The following is a 26125-nucleotide window of genomic DNA, read 5'->3' on the forward strand; positions in this document are numbered from 1 at the left end:
AACATGACGCCCGAAGAAGCATGGAGCTCGTTCAAGCCCAGTGTTGCGCACCTGAGAGTTTTTGGCTGCATTGCCTATGCCAAAATTCCTGAAGCTCGAAGAATCAAGCTTGATGATAAAGGCGAAAAGTGTATCTTCGTGGGATATGGAGATCGAGTAATGGGTTACAAATTGTATAACCCACTCACAAAGAAAGTGATCATAAGCCGCGATGTGGTGTTTGAAGAAGCTCAAACATGGAGCTGGGAGGATAAGAAAGCTGCAAGCTCGTCAGAAATTGTACCTGATCAGCAAGAAGATGCACATGAAGTTGAAGAACCTGATTCACCAACATCATCTCAAGGTCCAGTTGGAAGGCCAAGAAGAATGCGCAATCTGAATGATATATATGAAGCTACTGATGAAGTTGATGAAGCTGTGGAGGAAAATGTGAATCTTATTTGTTTTTATATGGATGTTGATCCTATTGCTTATGCAGATGCTGCGCAAGACAGGAAATGGAAGATTGCAATGGATGAAGAAATCAATGCGATCGAGAAAAATGATACTTGGTCGTTGACAACACTGCCAGAAGACCGAAAAGCAATTGGTGTGAAATGGGGGTTCAAAACAAAGAAAAATGCCAATGGTGAAGTGCAAAGGTACAAAGCGAGGTTGGTGGCGAAAGGATACAAGCAGAAGGCCGGAATTGATTATAGCGAAGTCTTCGCTCCTGTTGCTCGTCTTGAGACGATCAGATTATTTATCTCGCTGGCCGCCCAACACAATTGGAAGATCTATCAGCTCGATGTGAAATCGGCTTTTCTAAATGGTTTTCTTGAAGAAGAAATTTACGTGGAGCAACCTGAAGGTTATGTGAAACGAGGAGCTGGAGATAAAGTTTACAGATTGAAGAAAGCTTTGTACGGGCTCAAGCAAGCACCTCGTGCATGGAATTCCAGAATCAATGAGTATTTTCTGAAGAATGACTTTGTGAAGTGCCCTTTCGAACATGCTCTATACTTGAAGAAAGATGCTGCAGGTAACATGTTATTTGTTTGCCTATATGTTGATGATCTAATCTTTACTGGAAATTGTGAAGAAATGTTTCATAAATTCAAGAAGAGCATGATCAAGGAGTTCGAGATGACGGACATTGGTTTGATGGCACATTTCCTGGGAATTGAGGTAGCACAAAATGAAGATGGGATATTTATCTCTCAAAGCTCTTTTGCAAAACAAATATTGGAGAAATTCAAAATGGAGTCCTGCAATCCTGTTAACACTCCCGTGGCGATCGGTCAAGAATTGAGAGCGCATGATGGTGAAGCAGAGGTGGATCCAACTTACTTCAAAAGCCTCATTGGAAGTCTACGATATCTAACGTGCACTAGGCCTGATATTCTTTATGGAGTTGGATTAATCAGCAGATACATGGAAACGCCGTCACAGTCTCATTTGAATGCAGCCAAGAGGATTTTGCGCTATATTAAAGGTACGCTGAATGAAAGTATACTTTATCCCTCTAATCAAGAAGTTAAGCTCGTTGGTTATTCGGATAGCGATTGGGGAAGAGACTTGGATGAAAGAAAGAGCACTACCGGCTACTGTTTTTATATTGGAGATGCTGTCTTTACTTGGTCGTCAAAGAAGCAAGCGATAGTGACACTCTCAACATGTGAAGCCGAGTATGTTGCAGCAAGTTCAACGGTGTGCCATTGCATTTGGTTGAGAAATTTACTAAGTTTTCTGGGATACGCGCAAAAAGGCCCGACGGAGATACGTGTTGATAATAAGTCTGCAATAGCACTTGCAAAGAATCCAGTGTTCCACGAAAGAAGTAAGCATATTAATACTCGTTATCACTTTATTCGGGAGCACGTGAACCAAAATGATGTGGAATTAGTATACTGCAAGTCATAGGATCAAATTGCAGACATATTTACAAAACCACTAAAGCAGGATGTCTTCAGGAGATTGAAGTTTTTACTTGGCATAAAGACCTTGAAGAATTGAGCTTAAGGGAGGATGTTAAATTTATTAAGTCAATTACTTCACAATTAAGGAGTGGTGATGAAGTTGCTCCATCACTACCTTATCTTAGTGGTGTAAACTTGTGAGTAATTCATGGCTAAGAAGGTAGCCACACATGCACTACATTAGGCGGTGGTATCTTGTGGGTGGCATTTGATGACTTCCTCATTAAGTATAAAGTGACAGCAAGGACACGTAGCAGCATATATGTGTAATCTAGTTTGCAAATTACCAACTTGTATTATTATATTATTAAGAATAGGCTAGAATGTAGCTAGAATGATCTAGCTTTGTAATGTCGGTCACTAACCGACTTAGGTTAGTCTATAAATAGGCAATCAGTGTGTAGAGCTAAATGTATGGTTGAGTGCGTACACAAAAGAAAGAAAACAGAAGTGAATTGAGAGAAAGAGCTGTAGCTCTAAGTTAGGAAAATTGTGAGAGTTTTTGTAGTGCTGAAGCACTTTTGTAATCCCTTTTGTGAGAAGCCTATTAATATTTATTCTCCATATTTCATCTTTATTGAGTGCTCCTATATTTTGTGTGTCAAATATCCAACATACATGGCGTTCATCCGTTTCATGGGTGATGATCACCTGGAAGTAGGAGGAAACGGCAAAAAGATGACGTGGCAAGGAGTCCCCAGGAGCATTCACGACGGGCACACAAAAGCCTGTGACAGCATGGACGGGCTGGGCTGATTATCCAACGAAGCATGGCGCTCTTCTTCTCCGGTGGCAACAGGCAGGAGCTGAAGCTGAAGGTATGGAAAGAAGAAACGTAGAGTGGTGGTGCTGCCGAGATCGCCTTGCCATCGTCGAATACATGCAGTGATGTAGGCAAGGGAATTGGGAAGGGTGATTGGTTCAGGCAGGGCATTACTTATTCATCTGTACATGGAAACTACCAGACTAATCCTTATATTTGTTTAATCTCAATATACTAAATTGACCTCAAAATATCTCTTGTAAAATCTTGGTCTTCCATATTAATTGAAGCTAAATAAGTACAGATGTTTTTGTGATCGAAGTTGCAAATAACATTTCATTTTAACTTCTGAAACTTCTAATTTAATTAAAGACACTAAATGTATGATTAATAATGTGTCGTAAAACACAGAGATCCTCTGGTACACTAATCAGTTTTAGGGTTCATAACAATAATATTTTTATTTTTTTCCAAATTATGTAAATTATTGCGTACCGTGTACATTCAATAGTAGCTTTTGGCCTTTTGCCAAAATACTGGTATCTAGCCAGCTATTTCTCTACTGTAGTATTTAATTAATATTCTCTTTTTCAAATCTTCAATGTTTTTTTCATCTATCACAAAAGAAAAAGAAAATGACAAAAGATATTACAAAAAGAAAATGTAACAAATAAAAATGAATTTTTTGTGTAAAAACTATGAATTTTGAGATAATTTTTTGTACATAATTAATATTAAGGAAAATAATTAAATACCAATAAATTGAGAGTAAGATTAGGGTGGAGCAGAAACGGACAATCTGCCGTGCTTGGCTTCCGGAAAAATTCATTGGTGAAGGCTGCACGGACGCCTTTGCAGAATTGTATTAAGCACATTCTCCCGGTGCTTTCTCCAATGTGGAGGTATTCGTCGAACAAATCCGACGTTTGTCCAGACGCAAGCTGACGGATTGCTGCAGTACATTTCTGCAGCGTCGTGTGGCTGGGACGGCCGACGGCGTCGAACCTTCTTAGAAGAACTCTTTCCCGGGCTGCCAATGTATTTGCGATGTGGAGAAATAGCGGTCGTCGCATGCGGAAACGACGACGGAAGTAGGTATCTCCCCATACCGGGTTATCACAGAAGTAGTCGCGTACTAACCTTGCTGCGGCTTCCTCCCGGTTACGATGGATGTAAGTCCGGGATCGTCTTTGGGGCGGCGCGACTTCCTCCGCCTCCCTACGTCGTTCTTCTTCAAGTGATTCTTCCGTTATTCGACGCATTTGCTTAAATGGATCTATGAATGAATTAACTTTGGTAGAAGAATAAAAGAGATGATTTGAGATGAAAATTGGAGAGGAAAGAGAGATGGTTTGAGAAGAATAGATGTGTGTTTGTGAAAATTACCGTTGAATGGTCATATGACCGTTATTAATTTTTTTTATTAAATTCGATTTTTTTTTAAAAAATGATTTATTGTGTCAGCGTGACGACGCCCACTCGCGGGCCGGCGAGTGGGCGTCACGCATAGCGCCGGAGCGCGCCACGTCGCGCGAGTGAGTGGCGAGACAGCTCGCGCGCCGTTTCATCGGGCTGGGGACGAGACGGGACGCTGCAACGCGTCCCGCAGCCGTCTCGTCTCGGAGGGACGAGATAAGGGACACTTGCAATACTTGTTGCGGGTGTCCTATATCTACCCCTCTCCACCTCTTTTTTCACCCCACTTCGCTGCCATCACCGATTCTATCTACACAAACACACAGATTCTACGCGTTTACCTTTCAGTGATGCCGATCAAGAGGAATTCTGAATCGGTGAGAAAGGACGCGGCGGAAGGAAGCAATCGCTCCAAGAGACGAGCTGCTTCCGAATCAACAGAGCCGGTGGATGAGAATCCAATCGCTCCAGTTCTCAATGAGGAAAGCGTGTCCCGGCTTTTAGGTGATCCGTTCACCGGCGAGGTAGCTCGGGCACGGTGGCCGCATCGATACGATTAAAAACCAATCCACGGTAATCAAATCCATTTATATGTTATTTGCTTTCGTATCACTCTCACATCTTAAACATGCATTGAATTTTGTTTATTTATGCTAATTTAGGGTTCTTTGAATAGTTACTAGATACTGTATTTAGGTGGTCATAACTGGCCAAGTTTAAATTCTTGTGAAAAACGTGACATACATTGATTATCTACTGTGATCAATAATGATTTTTTTTAGCTGTATATGGTTATAATCTGTACATGGTTATCGTGCCTTTAGTTCTTACTCCCCATTTCAATTTCGCACAAGACTATTGTTTTCGTATCGCTTTCAAATTTTGTTCTATCTGTTCTATCAAATTTTAGTATAGCTTTCAAATTTTGTTGGATACTTTCAAATTTTGTTCTATCTTATTGTTAAAAACTATTATATGTCATTGATTTTATGCTCTGAGTTTCAAGTTGAGATTTTGCAAACCTCACATCCGAGTACGTTGTATTGATATAACTATTTTGGTGTCATGGATAATTGTAGGAAATCGTCCAAGCAAAATACCATTTTCTTTGAGCGGAGGTTGATGGAGAGATGTACTTATTGAATGAGGATGCCTATGTTAAGGTGAAGTCTTAATGGTGTCCCCTTTGAGTTTTTTTCTCTCAAAAGGTTGGCAAATATATACCTTCCTCAAATGGAAAAAACTTTTTTTTTTATTTTTTAAATTCCATAAATGTGAGAAACTGGTGTTGAAAATCCATCACTTTTTGATGAGACGCGTTCAAATTTTGCATCACTAGTGTGACAAATTTTGAAAACGCGTCTCATAAATATATAATAGTTTGATAGATCAAGTGGTCAATGCAATGAACTTAAGCTATAGTCTTTTGTTTGTGATGGCGTTTAGTCTTTTGTTTGTGACCGCGATTTGTTACATTGTTTTGTAACATTAACAAAAAAATGCATCTCATAAACTACACTCCACTTTTTTTGTCCTAGGTTAGTTGATATTTTTCGTCCTAAGTTAGTTGATACATTTCTTTTGGGCACGTGATATAAGAAATTGATGTTTAAAGATTTAATAGAGAAAAATATAAAGTAGAAAAAAAGAGAAGAAAATAAGTTTTTGCCAAAAAAGTAAATGGAGCAAATAGCTTAGGACAACCCTAAATGAAATATATAAAGTATTTTAGGAATGATAGAGTAGTATAAAAATTGGGTAGATGAAGTGGAGGAGGCTGCCTTTAGTCTTTTGTTTGTGACTAGGGTTGGATTATTTATAGACTGTTTTATTTTATTTTTGTAACATTAACAAAATAGAATAATTAGAAAAATTAAAGTAGTGATTAACCCTAGTTGATTTGGAATACAAAAACATAAGTTAAGGCCATGGACCACTAGACAAGTGTTGTTAGGAGTGTGAGGCGCATCGGGCGATGAGGTTAAAATCCGGCTTGATGAGGCGATGGGGCGCACTAACGTGCAGAGGTATAAATGAGAGAGATAAAAAAAACCTCATTTGAGTGGAAAATTTCTTTTACCTGGATTAAATGTGTTTGCATTTGGTCCCCTTTTCTTTCTTTCTATTTTTTCTACTCCAAACTATGATGCCTCCACTGATATTGATTTTATAATTTTTTGTCAATTTTTCAATCCCCACTTTGTTCTGCAATCATTTTTAAAGCTGACTAACAAATTTTGGTCGTTTAGACTGAAGAAGGGAAGGAAAGTTACATATGCAAGATTGTGGAGTTGTTCCAAGCTGTTGACGGGAAACAACTTTTTTCGGTTCAGTGGTATTATAGGGCAGATGATACGGTGAGATGTTGTGAAATGAGTATTGTGTATCAGTATCTTAGTTCAGTATTTTAGTAGTTCTGACACAGTTTCTGTTTTCTTTGGTAGGTTATTAAAAGTTCTTTGGTAGGTTATTAAAAGTTGCGCCAACCTTATTGATAACAAGAAAATATTCTTTTCTGAAGTCAAGGATGATAATCCACTTGACTGTCTTGAAAAGAAGGTTAGAGTTATGCATTTACCTTTGAAGTATGTGTGAACCCATTAAAACTGTACTCTTTTCTCAGCGGGGATGTTGGACCTGATTTTATTCTTGCATGTTTATAGGTTGACAACATATTAATATCAAAACTTATACCAGCATATGACTATTTCTGTGACAAGATGTACTTACTTCCATATACTTCTTTTGTAAGCTTGCCATCAGGTTTGTATCTTTTTCCTATGATAAATACATTTACTTTTGTATAGTCTTAAATTGTGACTGAGAATTTGTAGCGTTGGAAATTGTGACAGACTGTAACTTTTCCTTTTATTTCTCTGAAAGCAATCTTTATTTGTAGAGACAGAGTCCTACAAGAGTCCTACAAACAACAGTGAATCTGGTTCTACCATCTCTAGTGATGCTGAAGCAAATTCTATTCCACATTTTCCTGAGATTGAAAGGCAATGTGGTGATGTGGTGGAATGTCGACTGGGCTTTGTCTTGGTGCTAACAGTTGCGGGGTCAAACTTGTCACGGTAATTTTGGTCTTCCCTTATACCCTTTTTTTATGGACATGTTTGCTTTAATTTTGGAATTGCTCTAGTTATCATGGATTGGCATGTTCTATTTTAATAAACAGAAATGGGCTGTTGATCTCAACCCATATGCTTGTGAAAGCTTGAAGCTAAACCATCCTGAAACATGAAATTGTTTCAAACACAGGTAATTAGCTGAGCATATTAGTGAGATCTATGTTGGAAAAACACTAATCTTTTACTTATACTCATCTTGGTACAATAGGTAAGAAATGAAAAAGCAGATGATTTTTATAACCTGCTTGTGAAGTGGGAGAAGCTTTGTGTTTCCTGTTTATCCTCAGAAAATAAAGATGCATCCAGTGAGCCTGTCAAAGAAGAAGTTGAAGATGATGGTGAGGAAGGGGAAGATGAAGATGACTGAAGTATTTGAAGTTGAAGAGATTCTGGAAATTTGTTATGGAGACCCAATAACAAAAAATCTTTTGAACTGCATTTCAAGGTAAATGAGCCATCATATATTTGGCCCGTAGCTCTAAGAACATTATGTGTTCCTATAAATGATTAAGTGATTATTGAGTTGTGTATATATGAATAGAAAGCTTTCACTCAAGATGTCAAACTCAATAGTTGATTGTTGACTAGTGCACTAATATTAACATGTGCCATTATTGGTATAACGTATTTTGTGATCTAAGTCCTAGGTTAAAATTGGCAGGTCCGTAATAATGTGAGTAAGATATATGATAATATATGTCTCAAGTTATATACAGGTCCTATGTACCAATAACCATGTGTTCACTGCTCTTCACTTCTTAGTATATATTCCTTGGCTTATGCTTTTATTCTAATACTACCTTTTGTATTCCAATTTTCTGTTTATCAGATACGGTGGAAGGGTTATGGCCCTGAGTATGATACGTGGGAGCCCTTGAATGGCCTGAGGTATAAAAAGTTGATCTTTGATATTGATTCACCTATTAGATGAACTTTATTTTGCATATCTCTGTGTTTGTATGAAATCTTATCTTGCCAGTTCTTGCCCGGAAGAGGTGAAGGAATTCGTGTTAAGAGGTTACAAGTCTAGAATTTTACCACTTCCGTTAAGTGTTTTGTTTTTTAGTATCAACAAATTAAATTGAACTCAATTGCTTTGAAGTAAATGGTCATTATTTAAATGGCATGTAGGGAACTGTTGTCACGCCCGCGCTTCCTAAGGATAGAAAACACGGGGAATCGTGACTAGTGGGGGAATTAAGAAGCGGGGAAGAAAGGGAAACAATCAAAGAAGTACGACATATCGGTCGAAATACGAAATTTCATTTATCAACAGGGTTCCAAATCCCGAAGGTACATAACGTGAATGATATAGTTTGACAATTCAAAGGAAATCAAAGAAATTCCTAAACTTGGCATAGCGGAAGCATTTGAGAGTTAGCTACTACTATGTATGAAGACACAATAGCAACCGGATCATTTATTGAATATTGTCTCTGTCCAATGCTCAACATCCTCCGTCCCCCGTCTACACTCAACCGCACATAGGGAAAACATATGCAGGGGCTGAGTACTTGATGCACTCAGTGAACTCATGCCCGGAATACATTCATCGTTAAGATATGTCAAGCCATCATTGAGTGAAACTCGGGTTTTACTTTAAAAGGCCGAGAAACACTAAATCATTCCTTAAAAGGTGTCTGCAGACACATATCATTATCATCCTCCATCATATACCATATCTGAACCATCATGTGAAACGAGAATGTGGCCACAAACTCGATCACTGGACCGGCCGACCACAAAGGACGGCTCACGATCCCCATCAGTGCACTAGTCCGAGTAGGGACTCACTCCCTAGTCAGACCCGAATTCGTTAACCATCAAAGTCTAGTAGGACGTTATCCTAGTAGACAATCAGATAGGCAATTCAAAACATAAAATACGGCATGACATAACATTCAAACCACCCTTATCTCTCCGTAAACATATCATTGCAAATAAAAGAGTTTAAGTAATAGAGCCCACCTCAAAAGCTTAGGATTTCCGTAAAAAGTTCCTCGTTCTGACTTTTAGCGTGCGTGCAAACCACCTTCTCGGAAAATACATAAAATTCATATCAATCTCGGTAACAAAAACCATTTTAGAATGCATGCACTCTAATTAAATCCTTTAATTCGTTTTCTCGGTTTTCGTGTATTTTCAGTTATTCGGCGGCCGCCCAAGGCATCGCGTGCGACGCCGGTCGGCCGCTTACGCTCGTTCTTTTCCTCCGTTGGCTCCTCGTATTTTCCATGTCGTCGGAATAATTTCTAAAAATTATTCAAGCACATGCTTAACTTTTCGTAATTATTTACCGTTGAAAAAGTGTTATTTTGTACTTAGGTAAATTATTCATCCTTCAAAAAGAACTTACGGAAATTAATTAAATATTTTCCCCCGATTAAATTTTAATTTCCGGCCCAAAGGATTTAATTCCTTAACCACTTTATTCCTCCAAAATTAAATAGTGAGCCCCATCAATTAAAAGAAGAGCCCAAAACTCAACTTAATCTTCCAATAATTCATAATGGCCCAACTAAAAAGATTTAATTCAAGGCCCAAAACACACAAACAAAAGAGGCCCAAATGCATGGCCCAATCTTTTATCTTCTTCCCCAACCCCACTTCTCTCTCTCTCCTCTTATCTTTCTCTCTCCCCGTCTCTCTCTCTCTGCCGCTCGCCGATCGCAGCAGCCGGCGGAAGTCGACTCCCCAGCCATCACCGATCGTTGCCGGGAGGTGCTCCTGCCCGCCGGAAGATGCTGCCGCAGATCAGGAGCTGCTGCAATCCGCCGGGAGCTGCTGCCGTCCGCCGAGGGCTGCTGCCGTCCACCCCTCTTCACCCGTCGTCGCCGCCTGCTCCAGCACCGGGGAGGGAACGTCGCGGTCGTCACCTGGGAGGCCGCGAACCGTGCCGCCTCTGAATGTCGTCAGCACCGTCGAGCGCGGCATGTCCGCCGCTGCCCGTCGCCGGCGGTAACTTCCTCTCGTTCGAAACTACCCCGAACGACCCCGAATCAACCCGCAACACCCGTTATGTTTATAAAGTTACGTTCTTTCTTAGTTTCGGTTACGCGCGGCGATCGTTGGTTGAAACTTACGGTTTGTTACATGGTTTGGTTATGGAAGAATTCTACGGAACAAGAAGGTATAATATGTATGCAAAGCTACTACAACACATGCTTTGAAAATGGAAGGAATGGTATACCTCAAGCTTAAATTTGATGGTGGTTGGAAAAAAAAATGGTGGAACCAACTTCTTCTTCTTCCTCCTTCCTCTCGGCTTCGCCGCTTCTCTTTCTTCTCTCTTCTCTTTTTTTTTGTCAAGTGGAAGTGATGAGTGGGTTAGAGGAGGGTGTAGGTATTGAGGAGGGAAGTGGAGGGGTGGGAAATAACCGATCGGTCATCGTGGGGGAAGAAGGAACCGCCGACGTGGGGGGAGGAAGAAAGAAGAGAAAAGGAAAAGAAATTGGGCTTAGCTAAAATAATTTCATACTTGGGCTTCAAAGATTTAATTTCAATTGGGCTAGAAAGGAATCAACAATTAATTACAAGCCCAAGTTAAAACTATCACTTGATGGATTTAAAGAGTGATTAGATTTAATTTATCTTATTTATAATTGAACTTCAAATTTATTATTTTGGAAAGTCCAAAATAAATTCATACATTATAATTTTTTCGTATTTTCCCTCGTCAATTAAAAAAATTCACGGGAACTTTATTAAATTTCGTTATCTTGTCTTCACAACAATTAAAAATGCCCAACGAAAAAAATTATAATATTTGGTGTTGTTCCAAATATGATTCCTTCGACCGTTCCTCGATTTACGTGCGTCATCTTCCATAAAAAGTACGGGCGTTACATTCTACCCACCTTAACAGAAATTTCGTCCCGAAATTTGCTCATCTCATACTATCATCACGTCCAACATCATTTGCATAAATATTTCTCATTTAAAAACATTTTACATTCTCTCTTGTTGAGCGCGGCGAGACGTCACGCCCGCATTTTCACCACATTTTGTTGCTCAAGATCCAATATCTAGAGGTATAGCATAATGTTCGATCCCTTAGCAACTCGCTATTAGCGGTATGTAAAAGCTGAAAAAGAAAATTTAACACCTCGTGTTCGTGGTTATATCGTTGCCTCTAGTTGGTGTATCACTTTTATGCATATCTGATTATAGAAACTCTTTTCCCCCGTGTGCATTCGATAAGCTCTATCTCACCCTTTTCTCCAAGTCTAGTATCAAGAACTCGAAAATTGATCAAGCAGTCTTACTTGGATATGAACTGATTTCAAAAATTGTAGCAACACTGCTGAAAGTGTCTTAATAAAAAAAAAGCTGTAGAATTGATCAAGAAAACAAGAATAACATTTCTAGCTCGACTCTTCTTAATCTCATCACCAACTTGAGAAAATTGGTTTGTAAACAAAGCAAGGACTAAAGCCATTGAACTTAACACATCCATTCTGAGATTTAAATGGTTTAAACGGTATCAAATAAAATCCATAGAGCTTGGGAATTTACTTCTGATGAGAGCTCGAAAGAATATGAGATAGGTCATGAAAACATGATGAAACTGAATTAAGTCTCAAATTCCATAGTAGGCTGCCAAATAAGATATTTCAATTGTCAAATCAAATTTGCAAAATTTCGGCATCAATGAATGATGGCTCAAACATGTCATGACATGAGATGATCAATCGTGGGAGGATTTAGAAGCATAGACAAATGTCATAAAGTAGCACTGTTCATGGTTCGACGACATCATGCTATTGAAAAATGAAATCACCTCAATGGATTCACAGGTTTGCAACCGACGTGAAGTGAACTTTTTAGGAAAATCGGCTAGATCAAACACCTTAAGGAAAAATAGAACACGATAGCCTTAACTTGGTGTTGCAAGAAAGAAAAATCATTGCATGAACAATATATGTAGTGAAACTGAGCTAAAAAGAATTTCACTTCTGCAAGAAAGAACTTGCCACATGCATAGTTACGAAATAAAAGGTGTACAAAAGTTCCAAGAAGAATATTCCATCCTTTGAAAAAAACATGTATGGGAGATGTGATCAGACTGAAGGTCATAACTGCAAACAACTTTAGGAATGAAGTTCAATGACGGAAGCTCATAAGGTAAAATATTGTCCTTACAATAGATGAATCAAAGAAGACTACTAATCAAGATGTCCAAAGTTACAAAGGCAAGCACCAATTTTCAAGAACGGAAAGTGAGTCATGACTCGATATAGGGAAAAAAATAATGGGCACTACTTGCAAAGCATGAGTCAACCAAGGTGTTTAAATAGACAAGGACTCACGGTTATTCAATACATATCGAAAAGAACTTAGAATCCAAGTAAGTACTGTTGATTTAAAATCGTTCATTCTAGCTACGAAGGTCACACTCCCTCGCTCGTCTTTCTGAGGCCGAACATGGTAACATCGTTTTAAGAAACCGTGGATTCCAAGTTGACATTCATCACGTCATTACAACCAAATAATTGTAGTCAATCAAAGGCCATCTCTTCTTAATATTCTTGCATATTATAACAACCATTCTCTTAAAACATTTTCATCATCCGTGTGCTTCTCTGCCTCCAATAAAGGTCGTCTCCATCGTGTTGCTACTTTTAGCAAAATTATGCGAGATAATGTTATATTAATTGCATCACGAGTATGATCTCTTGTCGTTGCACAACTACATCACTTAGCATCAGTTCTTCTTGTCTCGCACCTTTTTCGTGTTTGAAGCTTCATTTCATCTTCTCTATCCTCATCTTCTTGAAATCTTCCTCGCATTTTTTCCTTATCGTTCACGAAAAACGATAGAAATAGTAAAATGGTTCACACACTAAGCTTGCTCTAACGTTTCGCGTCATTCCAAAGAAATAACAAAAGTTCCATGGTCCACCGACCTCCATTCGCATTCTCGCTCTCCTTGCCTCGTCGTGCCTTGACACATTAGGGATTCACCCCACACTTTCAGATTCTCATTGGTTTTCATCGCTCGGGAAAGCGATGGATAAATTGTCAACTTACAACTATGGTTTGCGCACGTTTCATCTAGCTTAGTCTTAGGCACTCTAAGTTCACAACACATTTCACCACCTCATAGATCAACAAATATCACATTTAAAGTCATCATACTTCAAATAACAAGTATAATACATAACATTTCGCTTCCCAGAACCCAGTGCTTTCACATTTCACATCTACTTTCAAAACAACCATTTTCTTCAAAACTCACACTTTTCTCAAATATTTCAACATCTCACTTTCAACTTTGAAGTACAAGTTTTGAATCAAAACTCAATATATACTTGAACATCAACTTTCATCTTTCATGTAAAAACAAACAATCCATCGTCCCTCATCAAAACTCGTTCTTTTCTCAACATTAGCAAATACTCTTCTCGAAATCAATCTCTCACAGAAAGATTCTACTTCTTCCTTCTTATAAAACTTTTCTCCTTTGATGTCGTCTTTCTTTCTCCAAAACTTTCTCATAAAAATTTTCACATAAAAAAAAATACATCTTTCTTGGTTGAGCGTGGCGAAGCGGAATGTTGAGCCTTCCAAATTTAACCTTATTTTAGTCTAGCGAATCGAATCTAGACTAAGACTGAAAAAGACTCTCGGACCAGAGCGAAAGAACCTGGCTCTGATACCACTCTGTCACGCCCGCGCTTCCTAAGGATAGAAAACACGGGGAATCGTGACTAGTGGGGGAATTAAGAAGCGGGGAAGAAAGGGAAACAATCAAAGAAATACGACATATCGGTCGAAATACGAAATTTCATTTATCAACAGGGTTCCAAATCCCAAAGGTACATAACGTGAATGATATAGTTTGACAATTCAAAGGAAATCAAAGAAATTCCTAAACTTGGCATAGCGGAAGCATTTGAGAGTTAGCTACTACTATGTATGAAGACACAATAGCAACCGGATCATTTATTGAATACTGTCTCTGTCCAATGCTCAACATCCTCCGTCCCCCGTCCACACTCAACCTGCACATAGGGAAAATATATGCAAGGGCTGAGTACTTGATGCACTCAGTGAACTCTTGCCCGGAATACATTCATCGTTAAGATATGTCAAGCCATCATTGAGTGAAACTCGGGTTTTACTTTAAAAGGCCGAGAAACACTAAATCATTCCTTAAAAGGTGTCTGCAGACACATATCATTATCATCCTCCATCATATACCATATCTGAACCATCATGTGAAACGAGAATGTGGCCACAAACTCGATCACTGGACCGGCCGACCACATAGGACGGCTCACGATCCCCATCAGTGCACTAGTCCGAGTAGGGACTCACTCCCTAGTCAGACCCGAATTCGTTAACCATCAAAGTCTAGTAGGACGTTATCCTAGTAGACAATCAGATAGGCAATTCAAAACATAAAATACGGCATGACATAACATTCAAACCACCCTTATCTCTCCGTAAACATATCATTGCAAATAAAAGAGTTTAAGTAATAGAGCCCACCTCAAAAGCTTAGGATTTCCGTAAAAAGTTCCTCGTTCTGAATTTTAGCGTGCGTGCAAACCACCTTCTCAGAAAATACATAAAATTCATATCAATCTCGGTAACAAAAACCATTTTAGAATGCATGCACTCTAAATAAATCCTTTAATTCGTTTTCTCGGTTTTCGTGCATTTTCAATTATTCGGCGGCCGCCCAAGGCATCGCGTGCGACGCCGGTCGGCCGCTTACGCTCGTTCTTTTCCTCCGTTGGCTCCTCGTATTTTCCATGTCGTCGGAATAATTTCTAAAAAATTATTCAAGCACATGCTTAACTTTTCGTAATTATTTACCGTTGAAAAAGTGTTATTTTGTACTTAGGTAAATTATTCATCCTTCAAAAAGAACTTACGGAAATTAATTAAATATTTTCCCCCGATTAAATTTTAATTTCCGGCCCAAAGGATTTAATTCCTTAACCACTTTATTCCTCCAAAATTAAATAGTGAGCCCCATCAATTAAAAAGAAGAGCCCAAAACTCAACTTAATCTTCCAATAATTCATAATGGCCCAACTAAAAAGATTTAATTCAAGGCCCAAAACACACAAACAAAAGAGGCCCAAATGCATGGCCCAATCTTTTATCTTCTTCCCCAACCCCACTTCTCTCTCTCTCCTCTTATCTTTCTCTCTCCCCGTCTCTCTCTCTGCCGCTCGCCGATCGCAGCAGCCGGCGGAAGTCGACTCCCCAGCCATCACCGATCGTTGCCGGGAGGTGCTCCTGCCCGCCGGAAGATGCTGCCGCAGATCAGGAGCTGCTGCAATCCGCCGGGAGCTGCTGCCGTCCGCCGAGGGCTGCTGCCGTCCACCCCTCTTCACCCGTCGTCGCCGCCTGCTCCAGCGTCGGGGAGGGAACGTCGCGGTCGTCACCTGGGAGGCCGCAAACCGTGCCGCCTCTGAATGTCGTCAGCACCGTCGAGCGCGGCATGTCCGCCGCTGCCCGTCGCCGGCGGTAACTTCCTCTCGTTCGAAACTACCCCGAACGACCCCGAATCAACCCGCAACACCCGTTATGTTTATAAAGTTACGTTCTTTCTTAGTTTCGGTTACGCGCGGCGATCGTTGGTCGAAACTTACGGTTTGTTACATGGTTTGGTTATGGAAGAATTCTACGGAACAAGAAGGTATAATATGTATGCAAAGCTACTACAACACATGCTTTGAGAATGGAAGGAATGGTATACCTCAAGCTTAAATTTGATGGTGGTTGGAAAAAAAATGGTGGAACCAACTTCTTCTTCTTCCTCCTTCCTCTCGGCTTCGCCGCTTCTCCTTCTTCTCTCTTCTCTTTTTTTTTTTGTCAAGTGGAAGTGATGAGTGGGTTAGAGGAGGGTGTAGGTATTGAGGAGGGAAGTGGAGGGGTGGGAAATAACCGATCGGTCATCGTGGGGGAAGAAGGAACCGCCGACGTGGGGGGAGGAAGAAAGAAGAGAAAAGGAAAAGAAATTGGGCTTAGCTAAAATAATTTCATACTTGGGCTTCAAAGATTTAATTTCAATTGGGCTAGAAAGGAATCAACAATTAATTACAAGCCCAAGTTAAAACTATCACTTGATGGATTTAAAGAGTGATTAGATTTAATTTATCTTATTTATAATTGAACTTCAAATTTATTATTTTGGAAAGTCCAAAATAAATTCATACATTATAATTTTTTCGTATTTTCCCTCGTCAATTAAAAAAATTCACGGGAACTTTATTAAATTTCGTTATCTTGTCTTCACAACAATTAAAAACGCCCAACGAAAAAAATTATAATATTTAGTGTTGTTCCAAATATGATTCCTTCGACCGTTCCTCGATTTACGTGCGTCATCTTCCATAAAAAGTACGGGCGTTACAACTGTTGATGTCGTATGTGGCGGCCCACCTTGTCAAGGCATAAGTGGCTTTAATAGGTTCAGGGACAAGGATGCCCCACTTGAAGATCCAAAGAATAAACAACTTGTTGTGTTCATGGATATTGTGTCCCATCTCAAGCCAAAGTTTGTGTTGATGGAGAATGTTGTTGACCTTGTGAAGTTTGAGGGCAGTTTTCTTGGTAGATATGCAATGGGCTGTCTTGTGGGCATGGGTTATCAAGCTAGAATGGGAATGATGGCAGTTGGTGCATATGGTCTGCCTCAATTTCGCATGCGTGTTTTCTTGTGGGGTGCTCTTCCCACGGAGGTTATATTACTCCTCTTTTGAAGCTGTCTTCCAGTGTAGTTAACTTGATAAAAAAAATATTCTTCATTGAGCTAGCTTTGCTCATATTTTTCTTGCCTTGTCTCTTTGGCTGTAGAAGTTACCCTCATACCCGTTACCAACTCATAATGTGGTTGTTAGAGGAGTTACTCCACTTGAATTTGAGGTATGGCTTGCTAATTCTGTGTGGAGTTATATTTACCATTTTGTTGTTATTTTCTCCTCTTCTTCGAGGTAATTAAATAACTTTTTTCTGACCATAGGCCAATACAGTTGCATATGAAGAAGGGCGTAAACTGTGTTAGGAGTAAAGGCTGATGAACAAGAATATAATATAGAATCTGGAATCAGAAATGCTCGGCTTTATTGAAAGAAACTGAATAGCAAAACAAGAAAGGGAAATCCTCTGCAGAGGCCTAATCCTCACGAAGGAGGCCTACGAGAAAAACTCGTCCAATAATGATCTCTCCAAGATGATCTCTCTATTAGGAGACTCTCTCTATATATAGGCAATTCTATTGCTAAAATAAAGGAAACCGAATAACAAATATTTGAAAAGCATAAAAATAGGAATCAGCTCTCTCCCTTAATCTTCTCCACCTGCTTCCTCCTTTCTCTCTGCCGGCCCAACCATCTTTTTCTCTTCCCCTCCTCCAGTCCGTATCAACTGCCTCACCCTCAAAACAGCCTTGCCCTCAAGACTGAGGTCTAAATCTGGACCCTAAGTACTTCGTCTGGTGGAGGTTCAAACTCATACTTTTGGGTAGTAGCCAGAGCATTGAACCATAGAAGATGGCCAACTATATGAAGGAATAACAGCATGGCCTGATGGGAGAATGGAGCGTCAACTGCTGCTTATGGGGGGTCCGGAAGGGAAACTATCGACTGCATAGACTGGTGGGCAGCAGCCAAAACTAAACCACGCAAAGGCTGAAGCTGAATATTGGGGCTGGAGGACAACCGTAGTGTTGACACCATGGTTGTTGTAGGCGGACCAGAAGAAACCAAGAGTTTGGCATGGTCCGCAGCAGCCGCAGGATCACAATGTTGCAACAGAGGCAAGACGGAAGGTTGAAACTGTGGCATAATAGTGCACGAGGACAGCAGCGGTGCTGTCATTGGTGCTAGTGTAGGTGGAGTTGCTGGTGTAGGTGGAGTTGCTGGTGTAGGAGTAGGTGGACTAGAGGGCAGCAATGGGGCTGTCACCGTGGGTAGGATAGCCGCAGTATTAATGCTGGGTGTGGGAAAGGTCCTCAGATGTGCAGCAAGGGAAGCCCGAAACTCCCGTCTGAGTTCGTCTAACTTAGTACTCAAATCCTTGAATTGATCGGTCCTCCTTTGGGAGTGCCACTTCAACTCTGCTACAACCTTCTCCAATCCGTCCAATCGCGTATCCGTCCTGGAATTCATCCACGTTCACCGCACCAAATTGATAGGAGTAAAGGCTGACGAACAAGAATATAATATAGAGTCTGGAATCAGAAATGCTCGGCTTTATTGAAAGAAACTGAATAGCAAAACAAGAAAGGGAAATCCTCCGTAGAGGCCTAATCCTCACGAAGGAGGCCTACGAGAAAAACTCGTCCAATAATTATCTCTCCAAGATGATCTCTCTATTAGGAGACTCTCTCTATATATATGCAATTCTAGTGCTAAAATAAAGGAAACCGAATAACAAATATTTGAAAAGCATAAAAATAGGAATCAGCTCTCTCCCTCGGGTATGTAGAACTTGGGTTTCTCACCCTATGATATGTTTTGTCTTTTATAATACTCTGCAATATTATGGCTTGAATTTGCCTTATTTAGGTTGAGAATGATGAAGGGCGTGATGAAATACCTTATGACTTGGAGCCTCAAATTGAATTCCAACGCTTCATAAGGCTAAGAAGGGATGGTAAGCTAATAGCTTCTAGTTTACTGTTGAACGATGGCAAATTGCATCTATGAATTCATTTCTCATTCCCAATTTGGACAATTATTCTTATATAAACTCTTTTGCATCTCCAATGCAGAAATGCCTGGTTACTTGAATGTTAAATCTGAGGTGATTGAACATCCGTTGTGTGATCATCGCCCCCTTCTTCTAAATCAAGATGATTATGAGCGTGTTTGTCTAATACCTAAAAAGAAGGTAGGGCCTTCCTCTTTTGAGACCTTTACAAACAGACTAAGAATAAAATTTTCATTTTTGTAACTGTTATCTTTTTGCATGGTGCAAACTTTAGGGATTTGCCAGGTGTGAGAGTTCGTCCTGACAACAAAGTCGAATGGGATCCTGATGTGGAGAGGAAAAAAGTTTCTTCCGGGAAACCTTTGGTATAATATGGCTTTCAAATACCTCATCAGTTAGTCTTATTTTGTGCAGTATACAAAATCATGAAGCTTTCTTAATTTGCAGGTCCCAGATTATGCTATGACTTTTGTTAATGGAACCTCAAGCAAAGCATGTTACAGATTTTGATTTACGCACGATGAAATATAAGCTCAACATGATCTTATGTGTATAATAATCATCTCTTGATTCTTGTAGGCCGTTTGGGCGTTTGTGGTGGGATGAAACAGTTCCTACCGTTCTCACTCGAGCAGAACCTCATAATCAGGTAGCATTTCCCTTCTTCTATAGTGCATACTAGTTAAGATTTTGCCAGGACTGATTTGTATTATTAACGAGAAAAATAAACTCTTTTTCTAGGCAATCTGATAGGGTTTACCTATCAAAGTAGTTATTTGAGTGAAAGAGACGTGAATTTTGAGAGAGATTAGAGAGAAATCGGTTTCTCCAAGAGGGAGAACCGTAGGGAGAGAATGATAAATATTACTTTAATTCATCATTCTTGATAATAATAAAAGACTCCACACATTTATAATAGATGTGGTATAAAAAGATCTATAAACTAGGAAAACAAATCAAATCTTAACCACTATAGAAAGTAAATAAAATCATAACAACTAAATAATATTAAATCATAAATAAACTAAATAAATATACGGAGAGAATATCAGCTCCCTTCCGGAATAAAATAGAATATCATGTCCCTATCAACTTTCCCATCGTTGAAAACCACCTTGCCCTCAAGGTGGAAGTCAGAAAAATAATCTTCCATCTCGTTGGCGCTGTCTTTGTTTGGATCTTCGTCTGCAAACAAAATTGTATCATTTGGGATCGCAACGAGTGATGGACAAACCGTCTTTGGACATGAGATCTCTTCCGCGACTTCAGTGACATAACCAAGGATGACAATAGTGATTTTTGGGCTATGAGATTTTGGAGGAAATTTGGTTTCCACCAAATCCATTGGCTCATCTAGCTTTTCAGACGATTCATCATCATTTTTTACCTTCTCTTCAATGAAGGAATCAGACTTTACATTTGTTGTTGGCTCATCATCGTTTTTTGCGATAGATTCGATGATAGAATCAGATGTGACCTCCTTTTTAGCTAAATATGCAACTGCCTCCGTAATTTTATTGAGAAGTTTATTCGTCTCGGCGAAGTAAATGGCATCCTTATCAAAATTATGATAAACAGCATCCAGAAATTCTTGCCATGAGCACTTAGGATTCGAGCGTCGATACTCATGGAGCCATACAGATGCTGGATGGTCAAAAAATAACCTCACAAAAAATAGACGATCAGCATCAGAAAACAAGTGATAATCAAAATATTCCTGATTATCCAAAATCCATCTTACGGGGTTAACACCAGAAAACCGAGGAGGAGAGTCTGGAGGAGAGTTTGACAGCAAGACGGATATGGTGGTAGAAAGTAAATCAATAGGAGGATGAGAACCTAATGAAAGCACCAATTTGATAGAGTTTACCTATCAAAGTAGTTATTTGAGTGAAAGAGACGTGAATTTTGAGAGAGATTAGAGAGAAATCGGTTTCTCCAAGAGGGAGAACCGTAGGGAGAGAATGATAAATATTACTTTAATTCATCATTCTTGATAATAATAAAAGACTCCACACATATTTTATATGTGGTACAAAAAGATCTTCTATAAACTAAATAATACTAAAGCATAAATAAACTAAATAAATATACGGAGAGAATATCAGCTTCCTTCCGGAATAAAATAGAATATCATGTCTCGATCACAATCTTGCATCCTAATCAAGAAAGAGTTCTCTCTATCCGTGAAAATGCCCGACTGCAAGGCTTTCCTGATTACTACAAACTTGTTGGGCATATAAAGGAGAGGTTAGCCCTTCTGCCCCTCCCTCCTCTTGTCCCTTCCTTGACCCACAAATTTTGAGGTGTGTCTTTGGTTTTGTAGATACATACAAGTGGGGAACGCGGTGGCTGTGCCGGTAGCAAGAGCATTGGGGTTCTCTCTAGCTCAGGCGTTGAGGGGGTTATCGCAGAATGAAGCAGTGATGACCTTGCCTGAAGATTATCCCATGATGAAGGATGTATCTTCACCAAATACTAACATGATATGATTCATGGCTTATCATTCAAAGCTGATGAGATTTGTTGGGCTGATATCGATTATGAATGCGATCAGAAGCTTCATAGTTTTGTCTATTTGTACTCTAGTTCGTTCCATTCCATTGGAAGAATTCCTATTCTTTAATTTAATGCACAACAACTGAGGTTGAAAATAATTGTAAGTGTTGGTTGTCTTGCTCATGATTGAGTTTTCAACCTCATTTGCTAATTTTGGTTGCTTAGTTTATATGCAACAAAAACCATTGTAGTATACGCTCTTTATTGCGAGAATTTACAATTGTTTGTATTTTTAATGATTTCAAATGCATTAATGTGCTTGAACTGAGAATTTTAGCTTCAACAATAATATGCTGAATTAGTGCTCCTCATGATCCCCAAAATCATCAGTAGCATCTTGTAAGTTATGGTACTCCACCTGATCCTTAGAGTACAACTTGAGCAAGTACAGATAAACCCCCACCCCAAAAACCGCCACCCCAACCACGTAGTAACTGAACAAAATAGTAGCCAGAGATTTCGCCCGCTCCACCGTCTCTCCGCCGCACCGCACCACATAGTGGCCATCCTCCACCCCGACGGCGCAGCCCTTCGGCATCAGCCGCGGTGTGTAGATCATGAAACCGATCACAACGAGCCAACCGCCCTGCGCGAAAACTGCCAGAGACCTGGCGAAACTGAGCAGGAAGCTTCTGGAATCGGCCGCGCTGATCGCGGTGAGGGCGAGGGCGGCGAGGATGAGGATCTGGAGGAGCCAGTGGTAGCGGCCCTCGAGGCCGGCGTGGTCGGTGGAGTGGAGGCGAAAGAGGAGGTACTCCTGCGCGAGCGTGAGGGCGGCGAGGAGGTGCGTGAGGGCGGACCTGGCCGGAGGGGAGACTCTGTCGAGGACGACGGCGAAGGAGGCGTAGGTGAGGAAGGTGAGGGAGATGGTGGCGTGCTCGAGGTTGTGGAGGTGGTTGGAGGGGATGGAGCCGTCGGGGGCGAACGGGTGGTGGCGGTGGGGCATGATGAAGAGCTCCATGGAGATGGAAGCGGAGGCGGCGGAGATGATGAAGTAGAGCTCTAGGTATCTGAATTTGGAAACTGGGAACCATGGGTGGGAAATGTAGGAGTTAGGGTTTGTGGCGTGGAGTTTTGTGTGGTTGAAGAGATGCCATAACCCGATGATGCAGAAGGCTAATCCCGGTCCGATGTGGCCGCGCAGGCTGCCCATGTTAGACAAGGCAAGAACAAGAGAGATGTGGGAAGGATGGGAGTGTGTTTAGAAAAATAATCAAGTTCATTTGTGTATATAGTAGGAGTATTAGAGTAGTAGGTAAGGTATTTCGTGTTAGTATTGTTCATTCATTATCAGTATGAATCAGGTTTGTATGTATTTACATTATCTAAGAAAGACATCAATTTTCTTGCAATATTTAACATAGAAGTGTATGAGCCAGTTTAAGTGAAAACTTTTATCAACGTGGTATCTTGTAAGAAGGAAATATCATATACAGAAATTGTATAGGCGTGTCAAATGCAGTATATTTTTGGGAGTTGGATGTTTTCGTATGAATCTCAACAAAAAAAAATTCGACTTATTTTATGTCCTTGATTAGATGGCCACTTTGTAATTGGAGTGTGGGAGTGCTTGAAAATTTGAAATTGCCTACAAAATAGAATCAACGTATTAGAATAAATAAGCCTCTTATGTACCCTACATACATGATATGGATAGACTAACTAGCATCACTTGTACTACTAGTACTTATGACTATATGTTTGGTCTACAATATTTAATGTTGTGTCATTTGTTAAAAATTTAAATCAATGATACAAGTTAGATTTACTTGATTAATTATGTGAAATCACATTTAATTGCCAAAAATATTTACCACAAACCTCTAGTATCCCAATTGGTTTAAACAAACATTTGCATATCCATATAAATGTATAACGTCATTTCTATAAATAAAAATAAATGTAGTACAATACGCAAACAAGATGTGTGATATATATGGCGACATCAACACGTAATTAGCACTACAATATTAGTTTAATTTATAGTATTTCTTATGAGTTATAAGGCGTGTTCGAAAATAAAAGAAACACCCCTCACAAACTCTGTGTGGCTCCTACAACAATTATCATCTCTCTCTTTCCCAACAAGAATCAATGGGAAATCTCCGAGGGCATGTGGTGTACGGCGCCGGCTTCACTCTCATCGGCATATGGCACCTCATCAACCACTCCAAACTCCACACTCTGAACCCCACCTCCTACACCGCCCCCACATGGTTCCCCACCTCCCCAATCAAATTCCTCGAGCTCTACTTCATCATGTCCGCCTCCACCGCTGCCGCCTTCATGGACCTTTCCATCGGCCTCCGCCGCCACCACCCCTTCTCCCCCGACGGCACCATCCCCTCCTCCCACCTCCACAGCTTCGAGCACTCCATCATCGCCCTCTCCCTCTTCGCCTACGCCCTCTTCACACTCCTCCTCGAAAAAACCCCCCAATCCCCGGCCACCGCGAGGCGCGGGCTCAGCAACGCCGCGGCCGCGGTGGCCCTGGCGGTGGAGCTGCTCGTGTTCCACCTCCACTCCGCCGACCGCACGGGGGTGGAGGGGCAGTACCACCTCCTCCTCCAGGCCGTCATCGCGGCCAGCCTGGCTGCGGCCGCGCTGTCAGGGGCCGGCTGCGACCGGAGCTTGGCGGTGGCGTATGTGAAGTCGGTGGGGATATTTTTCCAGGGGGTGTGGTTGGTGGTCATGGGGTTTATGTTGTGGACGCCTAGGTTGGTGTTTTTGGGTTGTTTTATGAATTGGGAGAATGGTTCTAGCTTTGTGGTGAGGTGTGAGGGAGAAGAGGCGTTGATGCGAGCTAGATCGCTTGTGAATATTCAGTTTTGTTTGCTTCTTGTTGGGGTCAATGTGGTGGCTCTCCTCATCTATATGATCGTTTTCAAGATTTATTCGAACAAGAATGTTTCCAATGATTTTAGGGTTTTTGGAGGCATGGAAATGGAGATATTGGACAAGTGAGGAAGGTTTGGAGGGGATGTGACCAAATGCAAACTTTATATATTGTACAAATTCCACACTATGATATGCACCCGTTAGATTTCAAGATTTGACGTGAACAGACGACAAATACCGTCAACCGATTGACATGTTTTGTTGACGTTATTTGTCATCTGTTCACATCCAATTTTGAAATCTAACAATCCAAATCATGTTTGGAGTTTGTAGAAAAGATGCAGTTTGCATTTTATCACTACGAAATCTGTAAATTTTAGCGGTAGAAGTTTTTGGACAACTTTATGTTTTTATTTTTCTTGTTTTAATTATTATCATAGCATGAACAAATTGTAGGTATTATTTGTTTGTTTCTATTTTTCTGTGTCTTATTATTATATCATGATGAAATTGTAAGTATTAGATGTGTGTTGGATGGAAGTAGAGATATCAATTTAGCTTGAAACTGAGGGGTCTTTCTGCTGCTCATTTCTAGAAGCGAGGTTAAGCCCAAAATATAAGCTAGAAATAACAAAAAAAATATCAATTGGGGTAGACATAAAATAGCTCTAAGTCAGTTGATATCTCTAGTCAGAATACTACATATATGTAATTGTATATAATAACACTTTAAAATGATCAATGACATTTACTGTGAAAGGTTGATATTGGTCTGAGTAGAAGAAAATTGTTCTTAATTGTATCTATCATTTGAAGATATATAAAAAAGGAGTAGTACTATATACTCCCTCTGTCCCAGTTTAAAAGTCATGTTTTGTCATTTCCGTCTGTCTCAGTTTAAGAGTCTCATTTAGAATTTACTATATTTGGACATAAAATTTAGCCTCATTGTTGATGAAATTTGCACTCAAATGTCATTATTTTCATAAAAAAAAATAAAAAAAACACCTTTTACGTACAAAAAAGTCAAAATGGTCTCACTTTCCACTATATCACTTCAATTATTACACACTCCACCAACCACTACCTTACTTCAATTATTACACACTCAAACAATTTCTTAAAACCCGTGCCCTAACTATATTGCACTCATAAAGTGGGACGGGGGAGTATTATTGGCTAAAAACAGAGTATTTTCAACTTAGTTGTCATAAATAGATTAAAAACTGGTCATATCATACACAAATAATGTACATCGGAAAGGATCAAGTACATCATTTGCAAACATAATCTTGAAAATGGCATATTTAGCGCGTAGTAGTAAACAAGGGAAACCATTTTTGTTTGAAGGAAGAGTGGTGGGAAATCATGAGCACAAGAGCTACCCCAGCAGGAGATCCTCCCACCCTATATATATCAAGTCCTCCGGCAGCGACACGTGGAACGGAACACGTTCGCGGTCGTCCGCCGACAGCCAGCGAACGGATAGCAGCAGGAGCACAGAGAACACCATGAGGCATATCCTGAAGATGGATAAAAAGTCCTCAAATTTGGACTCGAAATTTATGCACCATCTAAAAATCAACAAGAGGAAAACTATGACTATGAAGAAGAAGAATTGGATTGGGAGTGAGAGGTTTTGGAGATATTCATGACATGAAGAGTTGTTGAATCTAGCCATTATTTTAAAAATGTCACTACTAAAAAATTGGCTTGTAATGACACTTAAAATTGTCACTAGAAAATTACTGTGCTGACACTTCATCTATAATGGCACTTGATGA

General features: G+C 40.1%; 2 protein-coding genes and 1 pseudogene across 2 annotated transcripts; 2 read left to right on the forward strand and 1 right to left on the reverse strand.

Annotated features, from left to right (window-relative positions):
* The first annotated feature begins 4487 nt into the window (after positions 1–4487).
* LOC121774286 lies at positions 4488–21436 on the forward strand (annotated as a pseudogene).
* A 365-nt stretch (positions 21437–21801) lies between these two features.
* Positions 21802–22656, reverse strand: LOC121774294 (transmembrane protein 45B-like). The gene has a single exon (XM_042171196.1). The coding sequence runs from the start codon at positions 22654–22656 to the stop codon at positions 21802–21804; it is 855 nt and encodes a 284-aa protein (XP_042027130.1).
* Positions 22657–23597: 941 nt separating this feature from the next.
* On the forward strand, positions 23598–24467 carry LOC121774301. Its single transcript, XM_042171202.1, has one exon. It carries the CDS (start codon positions 23598–23600, stop codon positions 24465–24467), a length of 870 nt encoding a protein of 289 aa, XP_042027136.1.
* Positions 24468–26125: the final 1658 nt, after the last annotated feature.

This window comes from Salvia splendens, chromosome 2 (assembly GCF_004379255.2).
Source record: "Salvia splendens isolate huo1 chromosome 2, SspV2, whole genome shotgun sequence".
Lineage (NCBI taxonomy): Eukaryota > Viridiplantae > Streptophyta > Magnoliopsida > Lamiales > Lamiaceae > Salvia > Salvia splendens.